The sequence below is a fragment of the Condylostylus longicornis genome, unplaced genomic scaffold (genome assembly GCF_029603195.1).
Source record: "Condylostylus longicornis isolate FDR11 unplaced genomic scaffold, ASM2960319v2 ptg000030l, whole genome shotgun sequence".
Lineage (NCBI taxonomy): Eukaryota > Metazoa > Arthropoda > Insecta > Diptera > Dolichopodidae > Condylostylus > Condylostylus longicornis.
Genome location: NW_026577999.1, coordinates 9,738,526 through 9,756,504, shown reverse-complemented (window position 1 = coordinate 9,756,504; position 17,979 = coordinate 9,738,526). Strand labels below are relative to the sequence as shown.

General features: G+C 21.9%; 2 protein-coding genes across 3 annotated transcripts in view; both read left to right on the top strand.

Annotated features, from left to right (window-relative positions):
* LOC129608170 (protein fem-1 homolog CG6966) overlaps positions 1-14,466 on the top strand; it is a 54,992-nt gene extending 40,526 nt beyond the window's left edge. Inside the window, exon 6 of the mRNA XM_055519521.1 lies at positions 13,966-14,466. Coding sequence (XP_055375496.1) covers positions 13,966-14,154 — 189 coding nt within the window. The 3' untranslated portion in view covers positions 14,155-14,466. The remainder of the gene's footprint in view (positions 1-13,965) is intronic.
* On the top strand, positions 217-13,179 carry LOC129608169 (unconventional myosin ID). 2 transcript variants are annotated; one of them, XM_055519520.1, is made up of 3 exons: positions 217-644; positions 5,565-7,097; positions 10,913-13,179. In XM_055519520.1, exons 2-3 carry the CDS (start codon positions 5,975-5,977, stop codon positions 12,826-12,828), a joined length of 3,039 nt encoding a protein of 1,012 aa, XP_055375495.1. In that variant the 5' UTR covers positions 217-644; positions 5,565-5,974; the 3' UTR covers positions 12,829-13,179. The 2 variants fall into 2 exon arrangements, with proteins under 2 accessions (XP_055375495.1, XP_055375494.1); XM_055519519.1 differs by lacking the exon at positions 217-644 and adding an exon at positions 964-1,448.
* Positions 14,467-17,979: the final 3,513 nt, after the last annotated feature.

Genomic DNA, 17,979 nt, shown 5'->3' with positions numbered 1-17,979 from the left:
AGTCTGATTGTTTAAAAATATATTGTTTAGTTATTGTTTTCCAGTATTTCGTTTATAAAAATCTCTTAATTATTACGAGTAGTATAACGAAATTAAAACTATAATTCTTTATTTTAATAACAAACCGCTACTTTTTTGTGAAGTATGTACCTTAGGTAAAATTTCAAAAAAAAATGTACAATTCTTTAATCGATTAATTGCATTATTTCGTTTCTTTGAAATACTTTGAAATTAAGCCATTAAATTTTGTAACACTATGTACTTAAAATAAAAAAAAAAAAAAATATAAAGTGGTGATGTCATAACTATACAAATGCATTTTTCTGCTCATACGTTTTAACATTTTCAAAAAAACAAAAAAAAAACAATAATAATGAATAAGGAAAGCAGCAAATCAGCAATACAACAAGCAGTAGTTGAGCAGCACAGCAAAATAAAAACCAAAAATGAGCAACAAAAATAACATAAAAATTGAGAAGTAACAGCGAACGCTCTTATATGAATCATTCATATTTTATGATGTTGCTTAGCTTTTTAGTTAGTTTGTTGCTTTCTATTGGAATGGAAGCAACAGCATGAATCAATTTATTTCGGAGAAAAAAAGAGTTTTTCTTAGTATCTTAAACACATTGCTTGTTTATTTAGTAAATTTTTAATTTTACTTTGAAAATAAAAAAAAAAACACAAAATTAATTTTTTTCACGTTTCCCAAAATATAAATGAAAAAATAAAAAAACACAAGAATTTGAAGAAGTTAATTTTAGGTTAGATTGTTTTTTTTTGTTGTGTTTTTTTTTGGAAAAGCAACGACGAAACAATTTTAAATAATTTATAAACAAAAAGTTACCATATTGTGCTTTTAAATTTTTTTTTTCCAAAACCGAATTTATAAGAGCGGCACATAATAATTAATTTTTTTAATTTATAATTATAACTTTAAGGTTCACATACTTTCAAAAATTAAATTACAAAAAAAAAAAAATAAACAATTGCATAAAATTTTGAAAATTGGACGAAAAGAAAGAAACAATAATAAAAATATTGTGTGAATTATTTTAAGAAATAATATTGAATAACTTGTTATTATTGAAAATATTTCTTCAAGAAAACATTAATATTACACATGTACCAAACAACTAACTAATTAAATCATACCATAAAATCATATGCAAAGAAAATTTTAATTTGTACTTACCTTCCATATGGTAAATATTAAAAAATGAAATTAAAACAAAGGAAAATTTAAAATAACAATATGCACATATAACGAAAATGATCTACATACAAAACTAAAGATAAAAAATGAGAAAAAAAGTGATCATAATAAAAAACAAGAAAAACAAAAAGAGTTTATATCAGACAGTGAAATTAATTTAAACTTCCATTTTTGAAACAGCAGGGAATGTTATTATGGTCTGTCCAGAAAAACAAGATCAAAATAAATTAAAGTATGGCAACTTGATATTGATTGCAAATTGCTTTTAATTTTAATATTTTTGTATATATAGGGTACTAGTGTATATCTTTTAAGAGTAATTTTAATATTTTAATTTTATGTACCTATATAGAATCTTATAAAACATAAGCTGTTTTCAAATATCACTTTAAATACCAAAGTGTATGAGTCATTTATTATTACTAAATTTTAATTATAATGTTAATTTAATTAATAATTAGTGTCTGAAAATTGCAATTCTGCGTCTATACTACTCAAAAGATGGCATGATTAATAATTAGAGTAAAAGGAAATTATTTTTAGTTGTTTAGTCATCTATTGGTGTCAATGGTCCCTATTTTATTCGTTGTTTCTATCACTTACATATATAATATGCAGTTCTTTATTTTAATTAATTAATTATTAATAAATTTATATTGAACATTTATTAAAAAAAATTAATTTTATATGTTACTGTGTTCAATATGAATATTCCATTAGAGTAGGTATTAGAATTTTGTTAATTTTATTGATTCAATTTATAATAAACATTCATTTAATTGGAACATTGGTATTGGAAATATTATATGAAATTCCGGAAATTAAAAAAGGAAATTTAATCTTAAAAAACACTTAACAAAATCATAGCTCATAAATGTATGTTGGTTTTATTTTTCTTATAGTATTTTTAAATTTTTTTATGAACAGTTGCTGTAAGTAGTTGGGAAGAAGAAGAATGTTATATTCTATGAGTAACAAAATTTCAAAAAAATTTATTAATTATTAATTTGTAGAATATTTTTTTCAGTATTTTAAAAAATGTTTATTGTTAAATCAAACCGATGTTATCGATATCATTTATAGATAAGAACTATAAATAAATATTTAAAAAATTTATACATATGTAGGTGTGTGTGCCTACCTTCTTTATTTATTTGAAATGTGTATTAAGTATATGAGTTATAAAATATATATTGCGTAATTTTATATAAAAAAAAATTTCAAACTCTAATATTATATAAATGTATATGTTTATTTACTAGTTATATATTATTTGTATAATACATACAAACATTGATATTTAGATAAAATATTTATTTATCATTTCCGTTCGGATGTAAACACTTTCTTTTTCGGTTCCCATTTTTTTTTATTAAGTTCAAATTTCCGATTTGCACTAAAAATAGATAATGAATGAATTTTTTTTTAAATAAAAATTCTAAATACATAGATTTATACATATACATGCTATACCTTTATGGAATATATTTTTTAAGTGTATTTCCTATGTAAGCTATACATAAATAAATTTTTTCATAAATAATTTATGATGTCATTGCTCTTATATAGATTTTGATTAATTGAAATATTAATAACATAATTACGATTTTTGAATCAATATTCAAAATTAAGAGAAACGAATTTTAGGTATTTCTGATAAAATTTTCAAGTTCTTCTGTAAAGTCAACATTTGCTGTATTTTTGAGAGACCTCAATGCGGCTACCATTGATATTGTTCGTTAAATAATTTTCACTGTTATTTGCTTAGTACGTACATATAAAATTAATGTTCCCGACCCCTTAAAAAATTTTTTTTTTGTTATTTTAGATTTATAAGCGCTTTCTTAGATATTTTTTTAAGAGGGACTTAAATTATATGACTAACAAGTCTTTGGTTTCCGTGATATATAGATTTTTGGATTTTTTAAAAATTTTAACTGAAATAATAAAATTTAAATTAAGGTTTTGAAAATTTCCTTGGACATAAAAAAATTTTAAACTATCTATCAAAATAAATGTGAGCAGCTCTTGTACTTCTTGCAATTACTCCTATGCATAAATTAGCGTAATTTAGAGTTTTATATGCGTTTAAAGTAGTTACCTTTAAGTAGAAAAGAAGTATGTAATTAAAAATTAATATAAAAATTTATAGTACAGATACATACTTGTGTATATTTGTATGTACATATGTACATTAAACGTATACGCTATTTGAATTTCTGTTAAGTGACAAACAAATGATTTAAATTTCTGTTAAGTATAGGAACCGGTACCATTTAATTTCTGATTTGAAAAAGGAAGTACAAAACACATTTCTTTTTTTTTTTTCTTGTTTATTTTTATATATCAATAAAATTCATTTATGTAACACATACCTAATCGTAATCAAAACTAATAAACAGTCGGCAAAAAAAAAAAAATACTTACATATTTTAATAAATTAAAAATTAAAACAAAAAATTGTTAATTTTTTATTAGGTATAAATTTTTTGTGATGTTTTTTTTTTTTTAATTTTTTCTCTAATCAAAAAATTAAAAACTTCAAATTTTTGCATTGTTTTAATTTTACTTTTTTTCTCATTTAAATAATAGAAAACGTGTGATAAATATTATTTTATACACATACATACATAAGTATATGAGCATATAGAGAGAGAAATTGCAAGTGAAAACAGAATAAGAGAGATATGTATAAAAAAAAGACAAATAAAAAACCAGTTAAAAAACAGACCAGTTAAAATATTTAAAAAAAAAAAGTAGCATTTATTTATTTATTTACTTTTTTTTGTTATAAATTAAGTACTTATTTATACATTGAACAATATTTCACTAACATACATACATATACATACATATATATTGTATTTCACTGATGATAATTTTAATTTTTAAAATATCCCATATGTGAAAAGAAAAATGCATTTAAAAAAAAATCAATTTAAAAATTAATACTTTTTTCTTTCATTTTGCCATAAATTTTTAATATACTTGCATACAAAACATTATGTTTTGTAAATAAATGTTCGTATGTTCACATTTATGTATGTACATGTCAACATAAATACGAATACATTTTGTACATCTTATTCGTAAACACAACATTATTGCATACAACTATTAATATTATGTACGCGAGTACTTAAAATAAAAAAGAATTAAAAAATAAACAAAAAGAAGACCAAAAAAAAAAAAAAACGTTTAAATCGCGGTTACAAAAAAAAAACCAAAACAAACAAAAATTAAAAAAATCTTCAATAGAGGTTAAAAAAAAAATAAATAAATTTCCATCAATAAAAAAAAAATCATTAGGGTGTGTTTACACTAAAGACTTAAGTAAATAAATAAATAAATAAAAAAAAAAACTTAACTTGATATCACCAAAATCAGAAAACAAAACTAGAAATAGAAAAATAGAAATAGGAAATTTTTCCGTTTAATAAATTATAAAAAGTGATTATGCACTTTAAAAACTAATCTACACTGTCATCATCGTAATCATCATCATCAAACAACTGAAAATATCATTAAAAAAAAGAAAACTAATAAATAACATTTAAAAAGAAAAAAAATACAACAACAACGACTCAACTATAATTGGAATAACTGTAACATGCATAGTTGTAACTATATTTTGTGCAAATTACTGAAATACGATATTAGAATGTCATCATTTTAATTAAAAAAACAAAACAAAAACAAAATCATTGACTTAAATTTTGTATAACAAAGTGTATACTAACTTACATTTTGATTGTTCAATATATAAGTATATATGTATGTATATTTAAAATAAAAAACAAATATATAACACACACATATCAATACAAGAGTAAAAATATATATAAAAATATATATTTTATATAAAAACATTCATTACCTGTCCCTGATTCATTTCTTACTTTTTATTTTTTTTAATTTTATCAAAAACAGTTAAATGTTATAGAGTCAGTGCGGGATTGATAAGATATCGATAACTTAAATTAAAAATAAAATTATACATACTTATATACATATTTATGTTTACATTCAAATGTTATACAAATGTATATATAACAATTTATATTATATTTGTATAACAGTTATATTATGTGTATAATATCAATTTTATCAATAATCATACATTTCTACTTACATACTTCATGTTGATTTTTAAAGTCTTATACATATATGTATATACAAATATACTTAATTATATTAATATTTCTATAATAATCTTATATATGTGAATAAAAAATTAGAACACTATTTATACATTTTGGATTTGATTGAATAAGAACTTTTCAGTAAAAAAAAATTTATATTTACTTATAAATTTAATAAAAGTATTAAAAATAAATTTTCATTTTAGTTTGAATAAAGAGGTTAACCAGTAAAGTTTGAATTTAATAAATTTATTTAAAATAAAACAAAAAATATACTTAATATGCGTATATTTACACAAATATTATAATATATTTTCGTTATATAATAAATAAATATAGAAAATGAATGAACTGAATGAATCATAATATTTAAAAATAATAATAAATTATTCTACACTTACTATAATAAGAAAATAATTTTTAAATAAGTAAATGACATAATCGTGTGTTTCTAAAGAAAATTCCATTGAATATTTTTAAAAAAATATATATACGTATGTATATATTATACATAAAATTATAATTTGATAAAAAATATTAAAAAAAAAAAAAAATAAAGTGAATTTTATCATTTTTGAAAAACTTTACAAAAGCCAGAAAAAATAAAAATACAAAAATGCATTCCGAAGTTGGTGTTGGTGATTTTATATTATTAGATGATATAACATTAGAAAAATTTATTGAAAATTTAAGAAAACGTTTTCAATCAAATAAAATATATACATATATTGGTGAAGTATGTGTATCAATGAATCCATATAAACAGATGCCAATATATGGTAATGATTATATTAATCAATATAAAGGTAGAGAATTTTTTGAAAATCCACCACATATATTTGGTATTGCTGATGCTGCATATCGTACTGTTAAACAACAACAAAATGATACATGTATATTAATATCTGGTGAATCTGGTGCTGGTAAAACAGAAGCATCAAAAATTATAATGAGATATATTGCGGCTGTGACAAATTTACATTCGAAAAATGAAATTGAACGTGTTAAAAATGTTTTAATACAATCAAATACAATATTAGAAACATTTGGTAATGCTAAAACAAATCGTAATGATAATTCTAGTCGTTTTGGTAAATATATGGATATTGAATTTGATTATAAAGCTGATCCAATTGGTGGTATTATTAATAATTATCTATTAGAAAAATCACGTGTTGTTAAACAACAAATTGGTGAAAAAAATTTTCATAGTTTTTATCAATTATTAAATGGTGCAAATGATAAACAATTAAAAGAATATAATTTAAAAAATAATTCATTTGATTATTATTATACAAATAATAATAATAATGATAATAATAATAATTATAATCATAATGATACAATCGGTTCAGATCGACGTGATTTTCAACAAACAATAAATGCATGTAATACATTAGGTTTTACACAAGATGATATAAATACAATATGGAAAACAGTTGCTGCTATTTTACATATTGGTAATATTAATTTTGATACTGATGAAGATCAATTAATTATAAAAAATCGACAAAATCTTATATCTGCTGCAAAATTATTAGATATTAATGATAATGAATTATTTGATTCATTAACAAAACGTACAATTGCTGCTGGTGGTAATATTATTAAAAAAGATCATGATATAAAATCAGCATATTTTGGACGTGATGCATTTGCAAAAGCAATTTATGAACGTTTATTCTCATGGATTATTAAAAAGATTAATACGGCTATTGAAGTGCCGAAATATCAGAGAGGTTCGTTTATTTATTTATTTTTTTGTTCTTGTCGATTGATAATTATGGGTGCTTATGAAAATGTTTTCTAATTATGTGAGGAAATTATTTTTGCAACGTAACTAATATTACGCGCTCTTAATGCAAGAATGTTACTAGATTTGTTGGAAAATTAATTTCTTATTTATATGAAAGTTCTGTTTTCATAAGCACTATTTTTTCAATTTCCAAACTATATAATTGTTATATTATTGCAAATACCAAGCAACATTGAAGCAATTACCATTTTAAGTAAAAATATTTTAAGTTAGCAAATTATACTTTTCATGTCATTGCCCTATAAAGTTAAAAAAATACCAATTTTCGGTCTCTTGTTTCTTCAAACTATATTCCATACTTAACTCCTGTAAAAATTAATTAATTTTTAATTCAAACTACATTTTTAATTTAACCGTTAGGATCAGTGTCTATGTTTTTTTTTTCTAATGTTAAAATATCCTCCTAAGTTTATGCAATAACTTAGAAGTTACGACTCAAACCAAGTGAGTGGTTCAATTTTAAAATAAACTAGGTTGATTTGCCAAAACTTACAGTAGTTTGTATACATAGTGTTAGTAAGTTCATTTCCTTAATATGCACATAAAAAGCTTTATGATATTGAAATAATTTTTAATTTATATTTTTTTTATGTTTGTTTTTTACCTAATATATTTTTGTTTTTCTTTTAACCTTTAAGTGCTATAATATGAGAATTGAATATAAAGTTGAAAATTATTTCATTTACTCATAAACAAAAATATAAAAAACAAAAATTATAATTATTACATCATTTTTGAGGAGTCATACTTAGCTATTCAATTATTTAAAAATTAACGAAAATATTTTTCATTAACGAAAAAATTGTTTATAATTCTTTACAGAAAAAAAAATTTAAATTGTCGGTCAGTTTTAAAAGATCTTTATCTTTATTTTCTTTTCCTTATTTAAATTTGTAATTAATTAAATTTCCTTAAAAATAAAATATTATTCTCGGGATTTTCGCAGTTATTATCTTCCAAGATTATACTGAGCGAACAAAAATATTATGCGAAATTTGGTCTTTTTTTCTTATCGAACATGTTTGATAACGATTGGAAACATTAACAGACTTAAATTGTTGAATATAATACCGAAATTTTGATAATGAAATTTTCTAATTTTAGTAGAATGAAAGAAATAGTTTTATTACTTACATTTTTGGAATATCTATGTATACAAAAAAAAATAAACCTAATTTAATTAATCGATTTTATCACTCTTGTACTTGTTTGATTGCTTTTAGTTTTATCGACAAGTTGACGGAAATTACCGTAGTTCAATTTTTTTTACTTTATAACCAGCTAGGTAAATTATTTGATATTCTGAATTTTACCATAAAACCTGAAAAATAAACTTCACTGTCTACCAAATTGTTTAACAATTAATCAAACTAAAATTTCATAGTGGAATTCGCACTGGAAGAGACAAACATACATTTAAAGCATTCTTGAATTATAAGGTTAGATCTTAAATCATTGGGCTTTTTCGACTAAAGTAAAAGTTTTTGAGTTTTATGAGCACATTGTAATTACTCGTGTTGTAAAAAAACATGATCATACAATGAATCATTTTGATTTGCAACAATGTCAATTTCAAATAGCCATATTAATTCATGCTGATCTTCATTACTAAAACAAATTCCAGTTAATGGAAAAGAAAATTCAAAATCATTAACATTTCAAATATACGATATACGAGTATATATAATGAAATATAAAAGTAAGTATAATATGTTTGACCATAAAAAAATAAACAAGATTTTTTATATTGACTTTCATGCAATCGAAAACCATTAGTATAGCATTGAATTTTAAAATGTCACGATTCTTTAACAAAATGTTAAATTATCCTAGACGAACGACGTTTATAATTATTTAACTTTTAAGGATCTATACCTAAATATTTACAAATTTTCTTTTAACTTTTTAAGAAATGGTTCGATAAATAAATATTACACTAATATGTTAACTTTAAAGAAATATGTAGAAATATTTTATGTGATCAAGTCTTGTTGATCTTCATGAATATGTTTATATTTGTTATAAACAATGTTGCGTTAATCAAACACTTATTTAAAATTAAGTTTAAACATTCTTTTTGAAATTTATTTTTTTTTTCAAAATAATATTGTTATACTTACATTGTAAATATTTTTTTGCATCATTAATATTTGTTTTTTTTTAAGTATATATAGTACATAAAGTACTTAAAAGGATTTCTGTTAGAGTTTTAAAGTCTGGAAGTGTTAAAAAATTTCTAGTACAATTTTAACGAAATTTAGCATTAGAATTATAACTAATGAATTATTCAAGATTTTCATAATAATTTTTCATTATTTGAATGATTTGAATTATTTGAATCTTAAACAAATCACCTAAATTGTTAAAGGTGTGATTCTTTAATCTATACTAAGATAGAATCTTTGGTATTACCAGAAATGTAAACTTTATTCTAAACACGTAGTATATGTATGTATATGTACGAAGCGCGCAATAATTATTGTAATAGTTTTGTTGTAATGATAAAGAAACAGATCAAGTGTTAACGTATAAGCTATTCTGGAATTTCAAATAATTGCAGTAACGCCATTTTTTATTTAAAAACGATCATATATACTATTTTCAAATCTATTACTCTTCCGCACCGCAAATACACTTCCAAAATTACGCTTTTTATATAGAAAGACGTGTGGATCACGTAACTATTCTTAAAAATCTTATGATTTCCAATAATAAAAACTTTGTGAAAAATCTTTTACATATCTTCTGTTTTTATCTCGAATTAATCACTTAAAATAATTTTACTTTTAAATTTTAAAACAGAAAATAATATTATGAAAAATTATTATTGAACTTTTGTAATTTCAATGCATTTTATTTAATTTGAACACAAAATTAATTATGAAAAAATATCAATTAAATGATAAAATAATAAATTAATAAATATTGATAATGCTTTTTAAAAGTTTAAATACTTAGGCACTTCAATTCTAGATATGGCCGCAAATGGCAAACATTTACTATATATACGTACAATTATGATAACACGGCGTTACCCTTAATAATTCAAGGAAATTACATAACTCGGCAAATTAAATTTTAAGTCCATAATACTTATATGTACATATTTATAAATTTTCTTATCATGAAAAGAAAACTCTCATAAATTTACAATAAAAATTAAATTTAAATTTCTATTAATTATTCGTACTCTTCAAAAAAGCCCATAGTTTGATTACATTTTTTGAATATGTTAACGAGTATGATTATTTGTTAAAAATACAAATGCTTGCCTAAGGAAGATCAGCTTGTCTTAGAATAATAACTTGCCGCCTCCACAGTAAAATGTCTGCAAAATTAATTTCACATTGAAAATACCGTTTTTAATTTTTCTTCTGCAAGCATAAGAGGCGAATAATAATTGGAGTTACTTATAATTTCTGTGCTTCTTCAATTCATTTTCTTATTTTTTTAAAAGTCAAACACGTTTTCGATGCTATTATGCGTATGAAATTCATACAACTCTCAATTTAAAAGATTGTAGAAAGGAAAAAGAAAAAATAAGTGGAAAGTTACTTTTGTACAAATTATTTTTTCTTGTCCCCATATAAACTGGTATATTTAATCAATAATGAAATCAAAATTTTTCATTAATAATTGTTAAAAGTTGCTTGGTATTCCTTTTTTTGACTACTTAATGATAATCAATTTTAATTTATGCATGAAATTTTTTTATTTTCAATTAAACGTTTTAAATAGGAAGCAGATCAGTAATAGGTGTACTTGACATTTATGGTTTTGAAGTTTTCGATAGCAACAGTTTCGAACAATTTTGTATTAATTATTGTAATGAAAAATTACAACAACTTTTTATTGAACTTGTTTTGAAACAAGAACAAGAAGAATATTCCCGGGAAGGAATTGAATGGAAAAACATTGATTATTTTAATAATAAAATAATATGCGATTTAGTTGAAAATATATATAAATCGGTAATCGATGAAGCATGTTTAACAGTTGGTAAAGTTGATGATGGAACATTAGTTACAACTATGGATAAAAAGTTAGCGAATCATAAACATTATAGTAGTAGACAAATTCAACCAACGGATAAAACTTTAAAACATAAAGAAGATTTTCGTATAACACATTATGCTGGAGATGTCACATATAATATTACAGGTTTTATGGAAAAAAATAAAGATACATTATATCAGGATTTCAAGAGATTATTATATCATTCGAAAAATCCAAATATTAATCAAATGTGGCCGGATGGTGCACAATCGATTAGTCAAACAACAAAAAGACCATTAACAACAAGTACATTATTTCAAAAATCAATGTTAGAATTGGTTTCAACCCTATTAAAAAAAGTGCCATATTATGTACGATGTATTAAGCCGAATGATATTAAAAGTCCAACTGTTTTTGATGAAAATCGTGTAATACATCAAGTTAGTTATCTTGGTTTATTGGAAAATGTAAGAGTTCGTAGAGCTGGTTTTGTTTATCGTCAAAAATATGATAAATTTTTGTTACGTTACAAAATGATTTCACAATACACTTGGCCTAATTTTCATAGTGGTTCAGCAAAAGAAGCTACACAAGTGCTTATTAATGAAAAAGGTTTTGATAATGATGTTAAATATGGTCATAATAAAATATTCATTCGTTCACCAAGAACTCTATTTTCATTGGAACATCAACGTAATGAAATGATACCACATATAGTTACATTATTACAAAAACAAGTACGTGGTTGGATTGCACGTAAACAATTTAAACGTTTGAAAGCAACAATTTATATACAAAATTATTACCGCCGATATAAATTACGTTCATATATTGGAGACTTAGAAAAGAAATTTAAGAATGCAAAAAATATGCCAGATTATGGTAAAAATATTAAATGGCCACATCCACCATTAGTTGCAAGACATATTGAAAATGATTTACATCGAATTTTTGATAGATGGCGAGGTTATATGATTTTACGTAAATATCCAAGAGATGAATGGGTTCAAATGCATTTAAAAATTTCAACAGCATGCGTTTTGAGAAATTGTCGTAAATATTGGGGACAAAATCGTAAATGGCTAGGTGATTATTTATCATTGTCGCAGGAAAATCGTTTTAATACACAATATGAAACATCTGTTAAAAATATGAAAAATATTGATAGATTTCAGCAAATTTTATTTTCATCTTTTATTAGAAAAATTAATAAACATAATAAAACAGCTGATCGTGCTATAATTATAACTGAGAATTCAATTTATAAAATTGATAGTGCTAAAACAAAATTTCGTAATATGAAACGTTCAATATTTATTAAAGATTTATCTGGTATAAGTATAACACCTGGTAAAGATCAATTAATTGCATTTCATTCACCAGAAAAAAATGATTTAGTATTTATAATACAAGCAGAAGATGGTATTATGTTAAAAGAAGATCGTATCGGTGAAATAATTGGTGTTGTCAATTCAAGATATACAAAATTACGAGGAAAAGATATTAATATATCATGTAGTCCAACAATTTTATGCCATTTAGGTGGAAAATCAAAATCAATAACAGTTCAAGCAACCGCTTCACATGCAACAAATGTATTTAAAGTGATTGATAAATCCAATTTACTATTAGAAGTGCCTTCAGAGTATTGTGTTTAAGTTTTTTTTTTTTTTAATTTTAATTTTAAACTGAATAATTCGGATTCTTTTATTTTAAAAAACAAAATGAATTTACTTAATTAGATTTATAAATTGGCCGTATTTTAGTTATACACTTTATTAAAAAGTTTTTAATTTTTTAAATGTATGTTAAATGTATAATTAAGAAAATAATATTTTTTTTTTTTTACGAAAGTAAGTTTGTATTAATTTGTTTTAATTTTTTTTTAATAATAAAGCTTTTTATGAAATATTTTAAAAATAATTAGAATTAAAACTATTGATTTTTAATTATTACATAAACAAACTCATAGTAAACATAAAATTCAATTTCTAAATTTCATAAAAATTTAAATTAAAGCAGCATTTGAGGACTATTAGCTTCAAATTTAAATTATTCGAAAGGAAATCATATAATTCGTCACAAATTATGGTTTCTGTTTAATTATTGTTTCATTATTGTATAATTTCCAAATAAAACTAATTTATTAACCATTCAAACACTGATATAAGTCTATTAAAAACAAAATAAACTACTTAAGAGTTTGGATTTTATTAAATTTTAGTTATTGAAACAAAAATTAGTAAATCAGTTTCAATGTGTCCTATGCAATATTAAGTTTTAGTAATTGCACATAACAGAGCCTACATGTAATAAATATAAATTATTATGATTCTTGTAATATATTAACAAATTGCAATTAACATAAGTTTTAGAAATTTAAAAATGTGGAATTTAATTCAAGATGCGAACTCCGTAATCTACATAATGTATAGTTATCTATACTTTAAATTAATTTAATACCAATAAAATTACATAATAATAATTACATTATTAATTGTGTGATTTTATTTATATAATTTCTGATTGGAATGAGGAGAAGTTTTCTTATATGTACCATTAAAATTTTATATTTATTACCGGTAAGATATTGTAAAAGTAAGATTAATATAATAGTGTTCAACACCGAGATTATATAATCGGTAAGTTGTCTATAATTTTTAATTCCCAAATATTTATTATCACTTAAAGTTAGTAAAGCGCAGATCGTTTTTATTTTTAACATATAATTTTTATAAAATAATAATTTACCATTATTTCTAACATAAAAATTTTCAATTTTCTTTTTTTTTTAGGATACACGTAATAAACATGGTGAGAGCTTTGAAAATTTATTAGGTGAGGAACAACGATTACATGAAATTGTAGATCCACTTAAGCATATCAATTTGGCATGTTTAGCCGCTCGGAAAATTAAAAAACACAATATAGAATATGTTAACAGAGTACCAAAATCCTTATATTCATTTATCGATTATCATTAATATTGTAATAAAAACAGAAAATTTAAAAAAAACATAAATGTAGTCATAAAAATTTATACAAAAAAGAAAAAATAATATGAAAAAAAATGTAAAATGATTGATATTAAAATGCATCGAGCAAATTATTGAATTTTCAGTAAAAAAATATTAACATTCGAAATTCAAAAATAGAATATGTATATAAAAAAATTACAATATCTTTTAACTTACAAAAATTTTATATAAAACGATTTATAACGATCGATGTTAACTTCAAAATTTGTAATAATCGTTGAAAATTAGAATAAAACTGCTTTATTTTGTTGTTTTATTTAGATACTTAATTTAATAAGAATTCAGAATTTTTTTATTAAATTGTCTTTACCTAATTAATGAAATTGTTCAAATATTTTCAAAAAAATTTTTCATTCAATTCTTTTTTTTCTTAATTTACAAAATTATTTCTTTTAAACATAACAAACATTTTGTTATTAATCAATTTCTTATATTATTATAATTATGTTATTATTCAAATTAAAAGTATGTAATTTTGTAACTACATAAATATTAAATTATACATAATATATTGATTTAATCCAATTTTAACATCAATTTCCAATGTGATTTTTTATATTGAAATAAATTTCATATTTAAAATTATCTATTTTAATTGATATATAAAATAGCTTGTCATATTTTTAAGTATTCTTTTTTTTAAAATATGCTATTAATTATTTTATTAACACACCAATATAATAATTATTATAAATTTTTAATATTTTTTATTTTATTATACAAATTATTTTTATTAATATTCTTTCAATTTTTATTTAAAATTGTATTTATTACAAAAATTAATTGTTTTTATTAAAACTTATTTTAAATACTATATTTTTAGTATTTTAAGTATTTAATTTTATTAAATTTGTTCTATATCATAATTTTTTTTAGTATTAATATTTTTCGAAACAAACCTTAAACAAATTAGCTTCATTTCCATACTCGAAAAATATATAAAATAAATAATAATAAAATACGATATACAATGAAATGTTTATAGAAAGGGGTTTCACCCTCAGGGTTAATTTCCCTAATGAAAGTTAAAAATTTTGAAAAATCTTTTGCGCTTATTGTATTTTAATATCAATGAATTTAATTTGTAAAATTAAAATAAGTAGATTTACAAATAAATAATAGTAAAACATATAAACGTATAAAAGAAATTAATGAGCTTTAGTAGAAATATAGGTGAAATAAAATATAAATTGTACTGAAATGACATATAATATTACAAAAAAAAAAATAAAATTTATAAAATAAAAAAACATGTAAAATCAAAAAAAAAAACAGAAAAAGAACAAAACTTATATACAATATAATAAACTATATAGTAGAGTTATATGTAATTATTTTATTCATATATACTTTTCTTGTTAATTAATATAATTGTAACAAATCTCATGTCACAGTTTTTTTATAAATTATATTTAATGTAAATATAAAATAAAAAAACAAAATTTAAAGAACATTTTTATCAAGATCGATCTAGATCTTGACAGAAACGGAAAGAAACGAGTAAATAGGAAATAAAAATTAAAAACATTTTTCTAAATAAAAATTATACATACACAAAAATATTTTCATATTAGTATAGAGTATTTAAGATAGTAATTATATTTTTGTCATAATTTGAAATTCAACTTTTGCTTTTTTTTTGAAAAACTTGTCAAATTGACACTTTGTAAATTTTGACAGTTGACAAAAGGAAAGAAAATTTTAAATTTGAAATAAATACTAAAAAAAATGTCTCAAAATTATATTTCATTTAATATATTCTTTGAAACATAGATTTAAATAAAAATAAAAAAAAAAATAAAAACTGAGTGTTTATTGAAAGTACATTACGTAGTTTATCATATACCTGCATGCCCTGTACAGGTCCTTTACGAAAATAGTTCAAAATAAAATTTTAAATTTAAAAACGAAATTTTAAATAAAAGAATTAATGAATTAATTTTTACCAATAAGAATGAAAGGGCTTTTTCGATAATTCAGTTCTGTACTGAAAGATCTAACTTAGGTTTGTAAAAACTTTTTACGCATACTTACAAACTTCTACAATCTGAATGACATATCTTTGCATGTCTGAAATGTCTAAAATTTTTTTTAACAAGCTTTTATTTTGTTGTTTGCAAATTGTCAATTTTATAAAAATAAAAAAAGAAAGATGTCTGAAGAACAAAAAAAATTTCTAAGCAAATATGTTGCAGATCAGATAATTGATCTACTTAATGAAAAAATTGAAAAAGTAATATACGTTTTTATCTGGAAAATAAAAGAAGACGAAAGCATTTGTTACTAACATACATTAAAAAAAACGAAAAGAACCTTGTACCTAAGGTACCCAATTACTTAGAAACAATCAATTTGATGCCGGATACCATATTTTTTGAACATTTCAGGATGGAGCGCGATTGTTTTGTAGTAGTTTGTTTCAACATCAAGTCTGGCTTGTATCAACATTTTTATTTTACATTTATCCCAAAATTTTTAATTTTCTATGAAAGAAAAACATAAATTATTAAATGTACAAAACAAAAATTGCATAAATTTACCCCATTAATTCTTCAATATCCGACATTTTTCTATTTTACTAATTTACACTTTTATTGCAGTATTAAAAAAAAATCTTTAAAATTGCCTAAGAACTTAAAGCTCAATCGTATTTTCGAACGAGCTTTTTTTGCACGAGAACATTATCGAACATGCTACTTTTACAGATTTTGCAGATTCGATTTATCGAATGTGCTTTACATTCAGAACTAAGTTAGAACTGAATTATCGAAAAAGCCCAAACATAATTAATAGCCATAATAAAGTCAAAATTAAGTTTATTAATTTAAACTACTACAAATAAAATAATAAGCCTTTTCATAAACGAAAACTACGCTATACTTATGTTTATAAGCAAATTATGCTAACCTAATTTGTTCACGAACATGGGTAATTTTACGCAATTCACATAGACCTACTCGCATACTCCTTCATTTGTGGATTGAACTCTGTTGTATTCTATTAGTATCAAAAGAGTAAAAACTAACCCACAAAATTTTTGTAGTGACATTTTTTAATTCTATTTAGATTTTAAACATTACCTAATTTGAAATTGAAAAAGTAACTGAAGTGAAAAAATTAACTGTTCTACTATTCAATTTACTAAGGTGGTATACTTAAACGTATATAGGTATATTAGGTGTAGTTGGAATTTAGAAATGATAACAATTACTGTGTTTATATCCAGCTTGAAGCCGACTTCAAAGGGATTTCGAGCTCGTGTAAACGCTACTTGACTTGAAATTTGCAATGCATTTGAATTACAATTTGAAAGACTGAAAATGACATAATATTAATATATAATTTTTGTCAGTTAACGTGAAACTCAAGTCGATTACGAGTAATATTATTTTAGTTTCTACTGTATATTCGCAGATTAAAATTTTTAAGTCAAGTACTTAATTTGCTTAATTATTATTATGCTGGTTTTATTAAATATATGTATGAGTTCAGGTTCATTCATGCAGTTTACTAACCAAAACGAATAATTACATGTCACCGAAAGTCGTAAAAACTTTTTGAAACCTACATTATTATTATTATTGAATTATTTATTATTCCATTATTTGAGTATTTTGTTCATAAAACAGATGTATTATGTGTTTATTTTTTGAACTTTCTCCATATAGAAAATTTTGTTAATAGTAAATGTTGAGAGATTGATAAATTTTAGTTAAAAAGTTTATACATTACATATATATATCAAAAATTACTAAACTTGCCAAAATATTT

Coding starts and splice junctions, on each gene's coding strand:
- LOC129608169 (XM_055519520.1), top strand. CDS start 5,975: ATGCATTCCGAAGTTGGTGTTGGTGATTTTATATTATTAGATGATATA. Junction 7,098..10,912: donor AGTGCCGAAATATCAGAGAG/GTTCGTTTATTT, acceptor CGTTTTAAATAG/GAAGCAGATCAGTAATAGGT.